Source organism: Rhododendron vialii, chromosome 5a (genome assembly GCF_030253575.1).
Source record: "Rhododendron vialii isolate Sample 1 chromosome 5a, ASM3025357v1".
Taxonomy (NCBI): domain Eukaryota; kingdom Viridiplantae; phylum Streptophyta; class Magnoliopsida; order Ericales; family Ericaceae; genus Rhododendron; species Rhododendron vialii.
The window spans coordinates 26,842,292-26,859,675 of NC_080561.1; the positions used below are offsets into that span (position 1 = coordinate 26,842,292).

Below are 17,384 nucleotides of genomic sequence, written 5' to 3' on the forward strand. Positions count from 1 at the left end.
ATATATAGGAAATGAGAAAGAAAGCAACGCCAAAAGCTGTTAAAGGCTAGACCAAGCGTGAGCTATGACGTCGGCACCAAAACAGAATTTTTGATTCATATATATTTCTTTTTTGTATTTTTTAAATTTCTCTTATTAAGACGAACCAATAATCTACCAAAAAATTTACGCAAAACTAACAGCAGCAAATTTTTTTAAATAAAAAAAAAATCCAAACGGATGATTAAAGCCAAACCATCCCTAAGTACATTCAACAGGGGAAAAATATAGTTTCCAGTCAAGACAAGAATGCAATTTCCTTCGCTTAAAATACAACTGACTATATACAAAACCTCGACCACCACCCGTAATTTCCTATACAAGTATTGGATGAGAAATAGTCCATGTAACTAGCACAAGTTCTACACAAGAATTTCATAAAGTGAACTGAACTCAAGAACCAAGTCAAAATTCTTCAGGTACCTCAGAGCTCTCAAAAGTAGGAGATTCATAAGTACTCGAGTCATCGGAATCGGAAGCTTCAGAGCTCATATATGTTGGCGTCTCATATGCATAGGAATCCTCTGAAGCTTCTGCACTTTCAAAAGCAGGAGCCTCGTACGCTTTCGTTTCCTCTACCTCAACACTCCCAAAAGAAGTCCCAGAAACTTTACTCTCCTCTGTTTGGACAAACTGAAGCAAGTAATGTACTCCGTTTACAACATCATACGCCATTAGCCCGATCCTCCCTCCAACCCAACTGCCCAATTCACTCCCAAGCAAATACCCGAATCTCCCAAACTTTTTTTCCCCCAGGAAACCTACAGCATAGGTGCCAAACAAGGTCCCAGTTCCTCTGAGGAACCCTTCTGTCACAGTACCCCCAAAGTAAAGTGCTTCGAAAAAATCCCATCCAGAAGAGATTATGGGGCCGATAATGCGTTTGGCTTTCCGGGTTGCGAGTTTGGCCGCTTTCATCCCTTCTTTCTGGGCTAGTTTGGCTGCATCTTGAGGACTCAGGCCCTGCGACAAAGCATCCACCAGGGCTTTCTCAATCGCTTTGTGCCTTGTTCCTTCAACATGAGCGGCTCTGATATTGTAGAAGTAGAGCTTCACACCCTCTTTCACTACGCATGCTAGGGTTCCTGAATTCCCGTCGAAACAGTTGAAAACAGTGAACTTTCCACTCTTTGATGAAGCCTCTTCGCCCACCAGTTGCCTACATTTATCAGCTATAAAAAGGAAAAAGTAAGAACAGCTCCATTCATGAACAAAGAAAGAATATGAAACAAAAGATGTATCAATTGAAGACTTCAAAACTGCAAGGACAATGCTATGCATGAAAAAATGCACACAAACTTTGGAGAACCTATATCCTTTGGACAACACTTCCAAGAATACTAGTAGTATGGAAATAAAAAAATTCTCATTGTAAAATTTTTGAATGGAAACTACTCCCTCCGTCCCAATTTAAATGCTCCCTACTGAAATCCGTGCAATTTCGAATCCAAGAAAAATATATTTCTACATAATATTTTTTTTATTTTGGAGGGAGTAACAGAAATTTCTGTCTGGAGTCCCGTAGGGATGATGATCCAAGTCAAGTTTACCTACTTCATTTTGGGTAGAATCAGAGTTGAAAGATCATTCATTGCACGCAAACGTTCACAACTCAGACCAAAAGGCAATGATGGGGCGCGCGCACACACATAGACAGAGTAATACTCCCCCACCTCTGTATCCATTACATGACATTAATAAGATAGCAAAAGAAGACGTCGAGTTGCCAATCAGGGAGAGAGAGAGAGAGAGAGAGAGAGAGAGAGAGAGAGAGAGAGAGAGAGAGAGAGAGAGAGAAGATGTCGAGTTGCAGTAGAATGTATGATACACAGAACTTGAAATTATGTAGTTAGATGTAAAATCTGTGATAAACCAATAAAGAAGACTTCAGGGTAAGAAATATTAATGAATATAACCAGTAAAGAGAAGTTATAGGGGTGAGAGAGATCAATAAGCTGCACAGAATGATACAATTCTGCAACAATGACCATTGCAATACATTGCAAAGGAAGCCTGAATAGACAAGAGATATATACCAACAAATACACTATCAAGCGAAAGTCATATTTCCCAGAACGTTCTTCCATTATACAATCACACAACTAGCCACCCTCTAATGCTCCTACATACTTGATGAGAATGACAACTACTGGAACCAGAACCGGGACTGGAAAGTGACAGGGGATCTAGTCTAAGTGCAAAAACACTTGAGCGTATGTTCACCTCAATCCCCAAATATATGAAGCTTAATAAGCTTCCAGAACTACTAAATACCTGTAAATACAGAATTTTACCTGAGGTCCTGCGTATGTTAGATACGACAAGATTAAGGGCTCAAGTTGCTCAACTCAAGTGTCAAACCCTGTACCCAAACTACCAACTTAAATTGTTTAATTTATTTACCATGTTCAAAGGAGCTGCTCATGTGATTTTTTTTTTTATAGATTCTCATATGGATGAGAAAGACAAATCCTCATTAATCAAATTCGATATGAAATATAATCCGAGGAAAAGAAAGCCTTATGTTAGACTACTGGACAACATACAGCTTATCCTAATGGTCAGAACGTGACCATGATACCTATTCAACTTTTGGATACATATCACTGTCCTAGGAATTAGGAAGGTCCAACACTTAGACACACACTCACACTCAGTACTTGTACCAGAGTACGTGTACCATAGCTTGGTCAGGATTGGCCACATGGGCCTGGCATAATCTATCCTCATCAACTAAGCATAGAAAATATCCATCCATTGAGTTGTCTTCTTCCCCTCTAATTGGTTTTGAATTGAATCAGCCTTCTCTCCAATGCATTTGTTGCAAAATGGGCCACATTGAGGTGCCAAAATAGAATGCACAACAAAAAGACACTTTTAAAACTTCTTTTTGTTTTTGAATGGCGAGTTTTAAAAGAAAGTACTTTAACGTTTTGACCTCCTCTCTAATCAAGGGATCTCAGCTGGCTGATTCAATCAAGACTCAAGAGCAATTATGTTTTTCGCCAAAAAAAGACTAGGTGTGGTGTATGTGATAAGCTTTGTCATCCATGGTTGGACACAAACGCAAACGTCATTCAGGAATTGTCCTCCTCTCCTCAATATCCCTCCTTTCAATCCAAAGAAAACTTTTCAGCAACTAATGAACAGAATATTCGCTATAAGAAAATTTGAACAAACAAAGAAAATGCAACGCCATTGTTAAATGAGATTAGAAAAAATGTAACTTCGTTGTACAGGTTGACATGTTGGGTCAAAGTGTTTCAGTTCAAGACATACACAATTTGATACCGCTATGAGCATGTTACAATAGTTTTAAAACAACAATTTAGACCGGGAAAACTTACACCTAGTTGCCCTATTGTCAATCCAATTTCGGTTTAGAGACTTAGTTTTGCACAACACATAAGACTGCTGAGCAAAAAACAAGAGGCCTTCTCAATGAGCAATCCATTGAGGCATGGAGTACTCGGTAGATATACAGAAGTACTGAAGAGCACCGTTCACAAAGCTCTTGAAGAGAAAAGCCGCTGAAGAGGCCTCATGTGCTCTATAGAAATATAGAGCTCTGTGCTTGAATCCTAATCAAAGAGTGATCAAGCGAGCCGCCACAATCTCTCTAATATGAGAATCCAAAGAAGACCGCTAGGAAGGCAAGAGAGCTATGTTACCTGAAACACAGATCATATTGGTATGAGTAATGGGGACGGAAACGCAGTGCGCTACATGCCTAAATTGTGGTATGATAGGCCTATGCTTCTTCCTTGATACGATAGAGGTAGAAGGTTGGCTTCAACTCACTAATTGGAAGGAGTCAGAAGATGCATTGGACAGTGGTTTCGCTCAAGCTAGAGCATGGATGAGTCTGCGATTGTTCCATTCAGTGTTCTAAATGGAGGCCGCCAAGGCCGCCTAGGCGCTTGGAGGTGCCCTGCCGCCACACCAATACCCCTTGGCATTTGATTTGGCGCCCAGGGAGGTTTGGTTGCCGGCTAGGCGGTCATGGCGGTCTCGGCGGTCTTAGCGGCCTTGGCGGCGGCGGCGGCATCTTTGGAGGCCTTTGGCGGCCTAAAATGTATAGTATTAAACTAATGGAGATCAAGTATTGGAAGGGTATGGAAGAGAAGAGTTAGAGGAAGGAGATGAACTTTGAACTTGGCATTAGGGATCTCCGATCTCGTTTATTTCTACTTATTGTCTTATTCAACTTATTTGCTAGTTGCTACTACTTAATTTCATTTGGGTTTATACATTAAACTTTGCATTATGGTTATGTAGAACTTTGAACTTGCATTATGGATACATAGAATATAGTTTGATTGGATAATGGTTTGTTAAAAAAAAAAAAAAAAAAACGCCGAATTGCTTGGCGCCGCCTAGGCGGCTTGGCGCTTGGAGGTGGGTCTCCGCCCTACTAGCGCCAAGCGCCATTTAGAACATTGGTTCCATTGAAGCCTATAAATAAGATATGCGAGATGTTTCTCACGAGATTAGGTGGGGAGAGGCCTGTTGTCGAGACTCGAGGATTGTTTTTGGCACACAAACAAAACAAAAAAACAGGTTATTTGCATTCAGTGGAGAAGGTAGTCAAGAGGTTTACCAAGACGAAACTGCGGGCAGGTGGAGGAAACAGAGTGGTGAACATACCATCCATGAAAGGGAGAGGAGAGTGGTTACAAGTGGCTGGGTATCCAAGGAGGTCCAGAAATTGCGTGCTCAGAACATGGGTTAAAAAACCGAGGTTCTTGAAATCCAAAGCAAGAATAGTGGTGGAACTCCATTCATATGGACAAAGGACTTGTGAAGGTAGAAAAAGACATGCACGAAGTAATGAGTTACATACTTGCATGCAGTTTTTCCAAGAGGAAGATTTGGTGGGGGAGATAATCAAAAGGTGTGAAAGGGTTAGACATTGAGCGATGGCAGTTTTTCTTTGCCCACCCAGTCCCACCAAATGCAGATTTGATTAGGTTCTGAGGCAAGAGTGAAGATCTGGAGACATGGATGTCTTCATAGAGCAAAGGTCTGGTGCAGGTGTTGGGCCTCCCCCGTCCCCCTTTCGAAGTCAATTTTGTTAAATTTGTTGACGAGTGTCGAACATTTCCTGTTTTGGATGATTGGATGGCATGAAAAAGCTTTAGCTCAATAGGAGAGCACTTTGGGTATGGGGGAAAATGTGATTGGACTTTGGTGCAGGATCCTTCTAAAATGGTGTGCTCCCAAGACGGGAGCTCAAATCAGTGCTCCCAAGATGAGAGCTTGACGGGAGCTCGGTCCCCTCGAAATAGGAGTTCGCTCCTATCTAAGATGGGAGCTTATTGGGCCATTAAGGCAGTTATTCTTTTACTTTTAACGGAGTTATGCCATTATGGAAATAAGAATATGAAAATCATATCAATCAAGAAGTTTTGCAACTTGAAAATATCTAACTTCCCATAATTACTCTTTAAGATCAGGAAAATTCTCAATAAGTATCTGTTGAAAATTGTCCCACATCGGTTAATTATCACCTCGAAAACTAGTATATGAGCTTGGGCTGCCTCTCCTTTCATTGCCAATTGGTTTTGAGGTGGATGCTTTAACATGGTATCAGAACTTTAGTTGGGCCTTTCCATGGTGGACCGTTGTCCGGTTGCCATGCTTTGTGGGCCAGGAGGGTGTGTTGGATTGTATCTCATATCGCCTGGACATGCCCCCTTTATACTCTGGTTATAAGGCCCTAGCTTCCCTCTCCATAATACCTGGGTTTTAAGGAGACTTTGTGGGCTGAGCTTTTTTAACATGGTATCAGAGCTAGGTTTTCGGAGGCTTTTCCCTTTTGTTTGTGCCATAGTTGCACTTTGTTTGATTGTGATCCGTGTGTTCCGGATCCCTTTGTTGACCTCTCAACGTGCGAGTCGGGGGTCGCACGTGCGGGGGAGTGTTGAAACCTGTCCCACATCGGTTACTTATCACCTCGAAAACTAGTATATGAGCCTAGGCGGCTGCTCATTTCATTGCCAATTGGTTTTGAGGTGGATGCTTTAACAGTATCACTTTTCCTTCAATGGTTAAGTATTTAAAAATATTTTATACACATATTTATATATAATCGATATTATACGCTCCTTGGAAGCTTCTAGGTGCTTCCGCTCCCCCACACCCGCTCCCACCCCCCTCTTCGTGCTACTAAGAATAAGACCATGAAACCCAGCTAATATAACTTGTCAAAGTGTTCATCACAGTGTCAACTTTACAACCCGATTTGACCAGCAAATCTATTTCTCCCCCACCATATCCCAACTTATTGAAGAGAATTATATAGATACGCAGCTAAACATAAATATGTTAGCATTTTTACACATGAAGAACTGAAACCTGTATAACAATATTAAGAACCTATAATGTGCAAAAGGAGTAAATACAGAGACATTTACTTCCAAGTCTTGTGCAGCCAACTGATAAAGAAAGAAAAAGATGTGTTGGCAGTTTATTTCATTGACCTTTGAAAAGCCATCCCGAACATACAGATGTATACCAAAATATTACTGCTCATATATGCAGAAAAAACCTACAAACAAATAAAGTCATGTGTAAAAAGAAATACAAACATATCTATACTACATATTAAGCACGTGTGGTTTATGGGGCAATCCCTCCAACTTTAAAAAAAAACATACTCGTGTCATTCCACTTTGGATATCAAATTTCCTAAATCTCTCCTTTCCTCCCGCAGAAAGGTTTTACTAAAAGATCTGATATGCACACAGACACAGTTATCCTTCCAGTAAAGAAAGATACAAAAATATTTTTATTTTAAGATTCTTTTTCTCTCCATGATTGGTGGGGTAATATACAATTTCCAAAATGAATGATTTGAGATGATTGATTGCCCCTTAATCACACTTCTCCAACATAATTATGGAAATAAGTTTTGATTGTATGCTATATCTATCTGTAGTTTACAACTTCCCCAAGAACTCTCTCTCTCTCCCAATTTTTAATTATTCAAAATGTTCGCATTTCACTATTGGGTTCAATTATCCTTTTTTGTTAACTCTGATCTAATGTTTATATCAATTTTGCAGATTCTCGTGCATCGAACTAGATACCGCCTATGCGTAATTATTTACCAGCACCTCTGAGACACTGGCATGGAAATGAAGAGGTGCACGCGGTTGTCTCACCAGTCGATAATGGAAGTCCGTGTTGGGGGAGGGGAATACTCATCTTTCATCAATTTTCAGCCAATCCCAAAATCATTGAGGAATGAAGTCCCACAGGTATTACTAACAAGTACCATGCAAGTTGATCACATGATCAAGTTCCATGCCCAGCTGGTTAAGCATTCAACGTTTTCCAACCCGCTCAAACCTAATAACCGACACATCTTAGGGAATAAGAGTCCTAAGTTTGGGTCAAAAGTCAAAACTTTCTTTTTTCTAGAGGCTTTAACTTGAGATCGGGTGAATCCAACTAAGACAGGAATAGTACAGCCATGGACCTGAATCCAGTCAAATTGGGTGGGGGTGGGCGGATTGTAGGACCGGGTAAATATCTTCCTTTCTAGCATTTGTAATGAAAGCATTATTAGGTTCCAAAAAAGAAGCAGCCCAAAAGCACCATCTTTCAATGCCTGATGCCAAAAACGAATGCAAGAGAGCATCCAACTCTTTTGGACTAAGAAGCACGTGCACGGATACTGGAACAATATGCCTGCGTTATGGAAAAGCCTAAAAATTTAGGGTACGAGTAGGGCAAGGGTACAACTCTAACAAATGTATATTTAGACAATGTGTTACACTTAAAATATAGCAAGTAGCTAAATGACTTGAGCGATTAAGAATCCAACATCAAATAACAATTTAACACCAAACTTAAGGTACAAATTCGAATTTCAGGCCATTATACTAAAGAACTAAAACCATCTTTCGCTCCTTAGCCATTTTAAGACCTAAATTCAAAATTTGGGCAAAAACCTCAAAAACCCATCTCCAATGCTTTACCCAAATCCCTCCCCGTTATGGGTTTTACCCATTTCTTTGCCCAAATGATGGACAACCCATCCCCTTTTTTTCCCAATAGCTCATCTAAGAGAGAGAGAGAGTTGAGATGGAACCCATGGCTATTATTTCAGATCAGGTTCTTGCTCTGTGCTTGTGCGTGCGTCTGGACAGAGAGAAGCACGAAAGCCCTCCATCGCCATCTCCGGCCACCACCACCACTGCTTGATGCTTGAGTTCAAAATTGGGGCTTCCTCCTCCTCAAATCTCTATGACCCCTCTCTTTCCCCTCTATCACCATTTCCAGCCACCACCAATCGCCATCGCCACCACCTTCAACAACTCCTCCTTTCTCTCAGTCCTCTCTCTCTCTCTCTCTCTAACCTTCGTCTTGGAGAAAAGTGTGTTCCAATTTGAAGAAGAGAAAAAGTTCCCTCCGAACTAGCCGGTACCAACTTATCCCGTTATCCGGATAACAAATAGACTGAAGCCACATCACTCGTGCTTGAGCGATTGAGAAAGCTTTAAATGCAACAAAATTGGTGGGACCCGGTTTAACCTTGGGTCAATTTTGTTAGTCTCTTTGTCCCGGTAACTAAACCAATTCCCTCTTGGTTTGTAGTAACATGGGTCCCCCTTCAACCTCAGTTAGTTCTTTTTCCCAGCCGACTATTACAGTCTACATGTGTTTTTTTCCTTTTGAGTTTATTTATTTTTTTAATTCTAAGAAAAAAGAGTTTACTTATTTTTTTGTAACGGCTTTTGAGTTTACTTCAAAGATTAAAATATATATATATAGGATTAAGGTTATGGTAGGGCTCCACCAAGGTCAATTCTATATAGATGTTGAATTGAGTTAATGAGAAAACAAACATAGTGATTTTTTAAAAGAAGAAAAATTTAAAGCTCTAAACTTTAATTTTTCCAACATACAGTTAAATTGAATATGAGATTTTTTTAATAATTCTAGAATACTTCCGTATATTTGTTTAACCATACACCGACATATGTCATGGTCCAATTTTGAGGTCATGCTTGCTCCCATTCTCAATCATATGTTATGGTCCAATTCTGAGTGGTCTACATCATCATATCCCATATGAGAAACATACAATAGAATTAGAATTAAGTTAGAATGTTAGGGGGGAAAAGGGGGGTTTTTAGATGCCAACCTTATTTTTTAGCTTTGTCTTCAAAATAGTCCTTTACACATTATTCCTACCTAATCTTTTTAAAATAGTCCTGACCCATATTATTTTGGACAAAAATACCCCTTAGTTCACATAGCGCACAATTCATATAGCCCACAGTTCACATAGCGCACGGTTCAAATAGTTCAAATATGCAGTTCACATAGTCCACCACACAGTTTACATAACCTTGCCATCATACAGTTCACATAACCTTGCCACACTAAAATAAAAAGTTCACATAGCCTCACGACACACTTTACATAGCCCACACACAGTTCACATAGCCCGTACTAATTAAGTTCATGACACTTCACCCTTTTCTGTTGGATAGTACTAATTAAGTTCAATAGATATCACCTCTCCAATCAGCAGATAATTAATTAATTAATTAATCATACCTACCATATTCTCTAGCCCGTGTTCATAATCCTCGTCATCGTCAAGCGAAGAAATCCCGTCCCTCACAGAAGCGCAAGAGGAGAAAGGCCTAATAATGGTAGTACTATTATGGAGTAGAGTACAATTGTCCACCCGATCAAATGAACTTGAGAGGAACGATTCAAAACTTTTACTAGCCGCTGGTAATTTGGAGGTAGAAGAAACAACCGACGGCAACCAATTTTCCGACAACGGCGGCGTATTTGTTTCTTCTCTTCTCTACATTTAACAAACTGGGGCAGCCAGGAGGGGCAGTGGCAGAGATGGCGAGGAAGGAAAGGAGGAGAGGAGACACTGGTGTGGCAGAGACGAGAGGAGGATGGATGAGGAGAATGTGGGTCTCGGATAGAGAGGAGAGAGAGAGAGAGAGAGCAGAGGAAATGCTGTGTAGCAATTGATTTGGGGTAAAAAAGTCATGCTCCATAACCAAGCCTATTCAAGTTCGGAAATAATATTCAGGGTTGGGATGAAACCAAACCTAAAAACTAGGGGTTGCCTCTAATTTTGTAGTAAAAAATGTATTTTCTATTTGATTAGCAAAATCGAATTTATACCGTAAAGGTAGATCCTTGTGAGAGAATAATTTCGTTTCACCCTCCTTTAAAGAGGGTGCACGTTATCCTCCTTGTGATTGGTGAAAATTGTGTAGGGTCCACAGAATCAATACACTTTTTGGTAATAATGAGTTAGTTTGTGGTGGGACCTACACAATTTCCACCAACCAATAGGGAGGGTAACAAAATTATTCACTCTTTGTGAAAATGTTGGCAATGGACCCTTAATCACAACAACGTAAAAATTAAAACATAAAGACTGTTACAAAGAACTTGACAACTTTTTTTTTCATTTATTTTTAACTCAAAAGGCCCTCCAAGAAGAGAAGTTATCTACAATTTTCTTGAGGTTAAAAAAAGAAGTAAACTCAAAAGCAAAAAAAGACACGCGTGACTAGGAAAAAGGAAAAAACTAAGGCTAAATGGGGGACCCATGTTACAAACCAAGAGGGAATTAGTTTGGTTTAACCCGGACAAAGAGACACTACCGACTCAAGGTTAAAGCAGGTCCCATCCTCCATGATAACGCTGAAGCTGCTGCCATTTAGGTGATGTGGCTTCAGCCTATTTGATATCCGGACAACTTGGGGTTACCGGCTAGCCCGGAGGGAACTTTTTCTCTTTGAAGAAATGGCTTTGCCATTGGAGATAGTGTTACCCAAATTTCAACTCAAAATTGGGCCAAAAAAAATGGTGAACGTTGGAGATGCTATAATAGACCAAAACCTTTATTCTGGCATTGTTAGTTCCATAGCCTAGGTACCATCCAATTTATTTTGCCTTAATTTATGACCACCCTCTACAATCATGCTAAGCACAGAAAAAGAAGTTTCATCCCCTTAGCATCATCTCTATGCTGGCACGCTAGGTATGACTTGATGTATATTAAGGTACTTCTTGGGTATAGCAAAAGCTATAAAGAAAAGTTTCGGTATGTGTTTCATGTACACGGTACGGCTTTGGACTTTGGAAGTACCATGCAAAGCACAGGTACCCAATGTATTAGGGATACGAGTACGACAAGGTTTTAGAAGTACCATGTTTCATAGCTTTTGGACCTGCATTTTTTTATATTGTATCAATGAACTCCTCCAAGCCAGAGTCGCATTGTAAGGGTTTCTCTAAAAACCAAAATCAATGACAAACAAGTATTACGTATGTCATAGCATTGCAATGCGCTACGAGACACAGACTCTTCCAATTGCAAAAAGTTTATGTGTCAAACATTCCAGGTAAGAGTGTTCGGGATCTTTGTCCAATATATATTAGTTGGACATTTACCTACCCAATATGTTCAGTATGCTGAACTTACTATTAACTATAAGTCGAACTCTTATAAGAGGATTTTAAATTCGCCTAATAAATATATCACGGAACACGACACGCTTACTAAAGAAGACGAGTTCTCCTTGTCAAGCTCAATTATCGATACTTAAGGTTCAATACCATTAGTACCGATATTCAAAATTCATCCATTGGTTGCAGCGTAGGAATTCCGCACACGGACAGATATCCACCAATCACATATACAAGTTAAAACTCTCCCAAATGCAGGGGTTTAAGCGACGAAAGAAAATAAAATAAAATAAATTCTTTATTACAGGTTTTAAAGTTCTTCCCCTTTTGTCTTAATGTTGACTATCGACGCTCCAGTCAAACAGACTTTTTCTCTGCATCACAAGAAGTTTAAAGAAAAAGAAATACATGCAAAAAGTAAAACAACTGAGGGAATTATACAAAAAAAGAAAAGAAAAGAAAAGAGTTTTTCATAATTACTGGTAAGTTCCATTATAGAATATAATAAAATTGGAGGTGTAAAACACCACATCGTCTGTGACTATATTGGAATAACGATTATGTATAGTCGCTTCATAATGATATCGGAATACACCTCCAATTTTTATTATATTCTATAATGGAACTTACCCATAATTATGAAAAACTGTTTTCTTTTTGGTTTAATTCCCTCCGCAGTTGTTTTACTTTTTGTGCGTATTTCTTTTTTCTTTCAACTTCCTGTGATGCAGAGAATAAGGCCTATCTGACTGGAGCGTCAACATTAAGACAAAAGGGGAAGAACTTTTAAAACCTATAATAAAGAGGAAATTTTATTCCATTTTCTTTAGTCGCGTAAACGCCAGCGTTTGGGAGAGTTTTAGCTTGTATATGTGACGATTGGTGGATATATGTTAGTGTGAGGAATTCCTATGCTGCAACCAATGGATAAATTACTAATGGTATTGAACATCGGTACTAATGGTATTGAACCTTACTCGACTAGAAGAAGGCGTCTTCTTTAGTTAGCGTGTCCTGTTCCGAATATGTTTCAAATAGGCCATAGGATCCCATGTAAAATACACACGTAGGAGTTGAATACAATATAAATCTGCCAACACGGTTTCAAACCTAGTGACAATCTCAAACTAGTTTTTTTTTTAATCCTGGTGTAATCCTTTTATATCTGGATTTTATAGATTACTTTTTCTTTTGTTGTTAACTTTTACAGATTACTTTGTGTGCTACGAATTTAGATTACTTTGGGCAATTTGTAACCAATTTCGATTTCTGGAAATAAAAACAACACAAAGTTAAGGCTCCGTTTGTGTGGGCGTAAAATAATTTCTTGGAAAATGTTTTACTTATTTTCTGGTGTTTGGTTGTGCAAAAGATTGGAAAATATTCTACCAGGAATGATGTAGGACGGATTTAGAACCCTTAGAATATTGCCACCTACAATGAGAATCGTGGTGGCTTTGGGTGGGGAATGAGAATATTATTTGAATAAGTGCGCTTAGAAGGAGAAAGGAAAGAAGAAGCGAGAGAAGAGAGAAAGATAGAGGTGTTTCACCCTCGCAAGGGTTAGGCGGTTTCTGCAAGGAAGGACCACAGCCTAAACCCCAATTACAATGGCCTCAGCCTTGTAAAACTCAATTCATTAATCAACTCTATTCCAAATGATAGATTACATCTCAATTTATAATCCATGGGAAAGACTCTTCAAATTCCTAGAACTCTAAATAAAATGAACCTAATTAATGAATACATCCAAAAAGATGTGTGAATGAACCTAGATATAAATTCATACATTGAACCTACTAACATGTGTTTAATGCATCTAGATAAATATTAATGCAAGCACTGAATTAATGATGACCCTTTAACTACTACCAAACTACTATGGATGATCCTTCATCTACCAATCCTTGTACTAACCATGCAGCTCTTGATTAGAGTCTCAGCAACTACCAAAATACCCTCATCTAGCAATTTATTGGTTTTTGTCGTCCTCATCAAGGTAAAACATTTTACTTCATATGGTTGAAAAAGTTTTTTGCTTGAAAAGGTCGTATGTCATTTTCCGAACTTTGACTTCGCGGCTCGACTTATGTTACTTTACTGAGCTCCCCCAAAGCCCCAATCTCATCCACCTATGACCTAACCCTATGCTTTCTCATCAAAGACAAAATTTTGAAAGTAATACACACGTGCATACATATACATACAAACATATATGTATGTGTATATATATATGTTAAGAGAGAGTCAAGCTAATTTACAACTTCTTCTTCTTCTTCTTTTACATTAATTAGTACCAGAACTCTAATTTTTCGGGTTTGTTCCAGAAACTTACCGTGTGGAACAACTATCAACCAAAAACGGGAAAAGGAAAATAAAAACGAAACTTTTACATTTTGCAAAATCATTTTACGCGGAAAAACTTTTACATCCGAAAAATTTTTACTTTGAAACAAACGGAGCCTAAATCACAAATGGATTGAAGTGAGTTCACTGGAAAACATCGTGAGAGCAGTACAAACACAAAAACGATCTACAAAGGCGTTTAATTACGGGGGTGTACCTGTGATGCTGAGGGCGATGATCCCAACGACAAAGACCAGAGCTTGAACTCGCTTCTTCTGGAAATCCAAGGAATCCAGATACCCTAACATTATTACAGCAGGTTTTGCGTCTGAGATTGAGCTTCGTGTGGAAAGGAATAGTCTATGGACTTTTGGCTTTCGTCACAGTGAGTTGGAATTGAGAGAGAGAGAGAGAGAGAGAGAGAGAGAGAGAGAGACAGAGACGACTGACGAGAACGCTGCGCGTGATTGCATTTACAGGAAGCCGGCGTTAAATATTCCGCTAAACTACGCTATAGGTTCCTGTGGTTACAGAAATTCCACTTTGGTCGTTTTAACCGTTTATTTTCAAGTTTTCAACAGTTAAAAAGGCTTCTTTTTTTCCTTTCAATTTTTATTTACACCCCATTTAATCTAAGAGATTATAGGACAATTTTGTAAAGTGAAATTGTTAGAATCCATGTTTAAACTAAAGTAAAAAAAGTAGATTTCACGCCTTTCTATGTAATTTTTTCAGCCAAACCATATCCAAAATGCCTACAATATCATTGTTGGCTACTAAAACATTATATTTGTAAATATATATTTGATATATAATCTTTTAAGGTTGAATAAACTTATAGGTGATTATGTAATTTCAAATAATTCAAAATCAGAGTTTTTTGAGTAGATATTACATTTTGGGATTCAAGGATTATGCCCCAGTTTATTTTTAATTCAATGACCGAATTGAAAAGAATAAAAAATGGGACAGCCGTTCAAATTTAGTTGAAATCAAATTTGAAAGTTTAGACAATAGATTAACATAGTATGGAAGTAATTTATCCCTTGGGAAATGTGGCAGATAGGTTTGTAATTGGAGACATGATTTTTCCTCTTAAAAAGTTGTTCAAAATTATATAGATACCAAATATTTGGTCACATGAAAAAGATTCAATGTTAAATATCTTTAAATGAATGGTGTTTTTAATACCCAATAGTATTGTAAACACTAAGCATTTAAGATTTGAAAACATGAGCTTCCGACTATATAGAAATAATCACCAAATGAATTCCTGTATTTTTATATTAAAGAGCAAAAAACTTTGGTAATCGAAAGTTTCAATAATTAATAATAAGGGAAAATTTCAAAAAAAACCTTTGAACTTTCAGAAACTTTACAAAAAAAAAAACCTGAATTTTAATTAATGACAAAAAGACACTTAAACTTATAATTCCGTTAACAATAAAGTCTCCGTAGTTCAATTCCGTCAATTTGTAACGGATGAACTAACGGAATACATTAACCTTCCTTTCTTTTCTTTTTTTTCTACTTCCAAAAATTACTTCTAACTCTTTCTTTTTTTTAGTAGTAAATAAATAGACAATAAAATTCTTTTTTTTTACTATCTACAAAAATAACTTTAACCCTCCCTCTTTTTTTACTACAGTACCAAATTTTATCTTTCCTCCTCTCTCTCTCTTTTTTATTTTAGAAATTCGACCCCACATCACCAATCAACCCCATAACCATCCACCAAAGCCCTAGCCCTAGTTTCAAAATTTTGAAATTACTTTTAACCTCTTTTTTAAACCTTTATTTTATTTTTTATTTTTTACTTCCAAAACTTTTTAGTAATAAATATATATGCAATAAAGTTTCTTTTTTTTACTATTTTTCAAAACTTACTTTCACCCCCATTTTTTAAAACCAAAATTTACCTTTTCCTTTCTCTCTCCCTCTTGTTTTTTAAGAAATTCGACCACACACTATCAATCAACCCCACAACCAACCGAAAGGGGAATTTCAGATTTTCCTAAAGTCCAAACTCTAAATCACATAGAGAAGAAAGAGAGAGTTTCATTTGAGAGAGAGAGAGAGAGACGTATTTTTTGAAAGTAAAAAATGGTGGTTAAATTTTTTTTTTTTGTAAATAGTAAAAAATGAGGTTAAGGTAATTTTTAATAAATAGTAAGAAAAAAATTAACTTTATTACATATTTATTTATTATTTACAAAAAGGTTTAAATAATTTTAAAAAAAGATAAGGTTTAACACCTTCCGTTAGCCCCATCCGTTACAAATTGACGGAATTGGACGGCGGGGGCTTTATTGTTAGCGGAATGATAAGTTCAAGTGTATTTTTGTTATTAATTAAAGTTTAGATATTTTTTTGTAAAGATCCTAAAAGTTCAGGGGCTTTTTTGATTTTAAAATATGACTAAAATGCATATGAATAAGTAGCCGTGTAACGGATGTGCTTTATATTTAAAAAAAAAAAAAAAAAAGCAATATGGAGACAAATAGTACATTTGTTGCCTTGTAATTCTCTTCTCCTTCCATCATCAGCAAAAGAAATGGTAGTCGACCTACAATAAACAATACTCAAATTTTCTCTATTTTATCACCATCCTAGCTAATGAAACATGGTAGATCATGAGATTGTAATGTCATTCCTTATTTCTGGATGTGTAGACCCACAATATTAATTAGTTTATACTCCGGTGTGAGGTCATCCATCCTTTACCAAGCCCATATGATCAAAAAGGTTTAAGGGATTTGTGGAAAGAGGAACATAAGCTTTTACTATCTACTTGTGGACGATATTAAGGTATCAAGAGAATTTTTCATGTATGTAGTAGTCTCATTGCATATATCAAGATTAATGTGACTGTCACAACAAGTGAGCTATTGCATACAAGAATATTTGGATCAAGAGTCCCAACTTGTTATCAGGAGAGTGGTACGAACCACCTGTTAGGGTTCCGAGTTCCACTTCTGGCCAACCATGATTATTTTGTGAGAGTAAAATTATGTGGTGGTTCAAGACATATATTGAATTATCTCTTTCTAGAGATGCAACCAAATCTTTTTTCCCTCAATATATAGCTCAAGGTTAGCTCTTTCGAGCTCGATTCACTTCTTAAACGACGAGCCAAACTTTTAGGCTCGTTTGGTTTTCGAACGAGCAATTCTTGAGTAATGACTTCGATTAAAACCTAAGTAATTTCAAACATGATCAATGGTAAAATGCAATTATTGTAGCCAAAATTACCATGATCTCTTTACATATGCAATTTCGAACCTCGAAATAGTGAATTGACAACTAAATTTATCTCGTCCAATTGTTAATGATTAAACTTGATAAGGTAAAAGCATACACATATTGTGAACATGATTGACGCTGGATCATAGTAAGGTAATCGCGATTACTTGGGACTTTTGCGGAAATCCAATGATGTTAAGTATTTTATTGGAAGTAAACTTGGGTTTGAATTCATGATTGCGATTGACAACGAAAGTGGTGGCTAAGTGTTGGCATTAGGCTAAAGGTGGATT

The 17,384-nt window shown here is 37.6% G+C and overlaps 1 protein-coding gene and 1 long non-coding RNA gene across 2 annotated transcripts; one reads left to right on the forward strand and one right to left on the reverse strand.

Moving 5' to 3' along the window:
- Positions 1 to 210: 210 nt before the first annotated feature.
- On the reverse strand, positions 211 to 14,314 carry LOC131325621 (uncharacterized). The gene is made up of 2 exons (XM_058357958.1): positions 14,066 to 14,314; positions 211 to 1,211 (listed from the first exon to the last, which is right to left on the reverse strand). Exons 1-2 carry the CDS (start codon positions 14,154 to 14,156, stop codon positions 445 to 447), a joined length of 858 nt encoding a protein of 285 aa, XP_058213941.1. The 5' UTR covers positions 14,157 to 14,314; the 3' UTR covers positions 211 to 444.
- On the forward strand, positions 3,257 to 4,577 carry LOC131325623 (uncharacterized). The gene is made up of 2 exons (XR_009199762.1): positions 3,257 to 3,924; positions 4,494 to 4,577. It is a non-coding gene; the product is annotated as an uncharacterized LOC131325623 (long non-coding RNA).
- Positions 14,315 to 17,384: the final 3,070 nt, after the last annotated feature.

What these genes read in the sequence shown, in the direction of transcription:
- LOC131325621 (XM_058357958.1), bottom strand. Translation starts at nt 14,156, where the DNA reads ATGTTAGGGTATCTGGATTCCTTGGATTTCCAGAAGAAGCGAGTTCAA. An exon ending in CATCGCCCTCAGCATCACAG is followed by an intron (nt 1,212 to 14,065) that starts GTACACCCCCGT and finishes TCCTTTTTATAG; the next exon opens with CTGATAAATGTAGGCAACTG.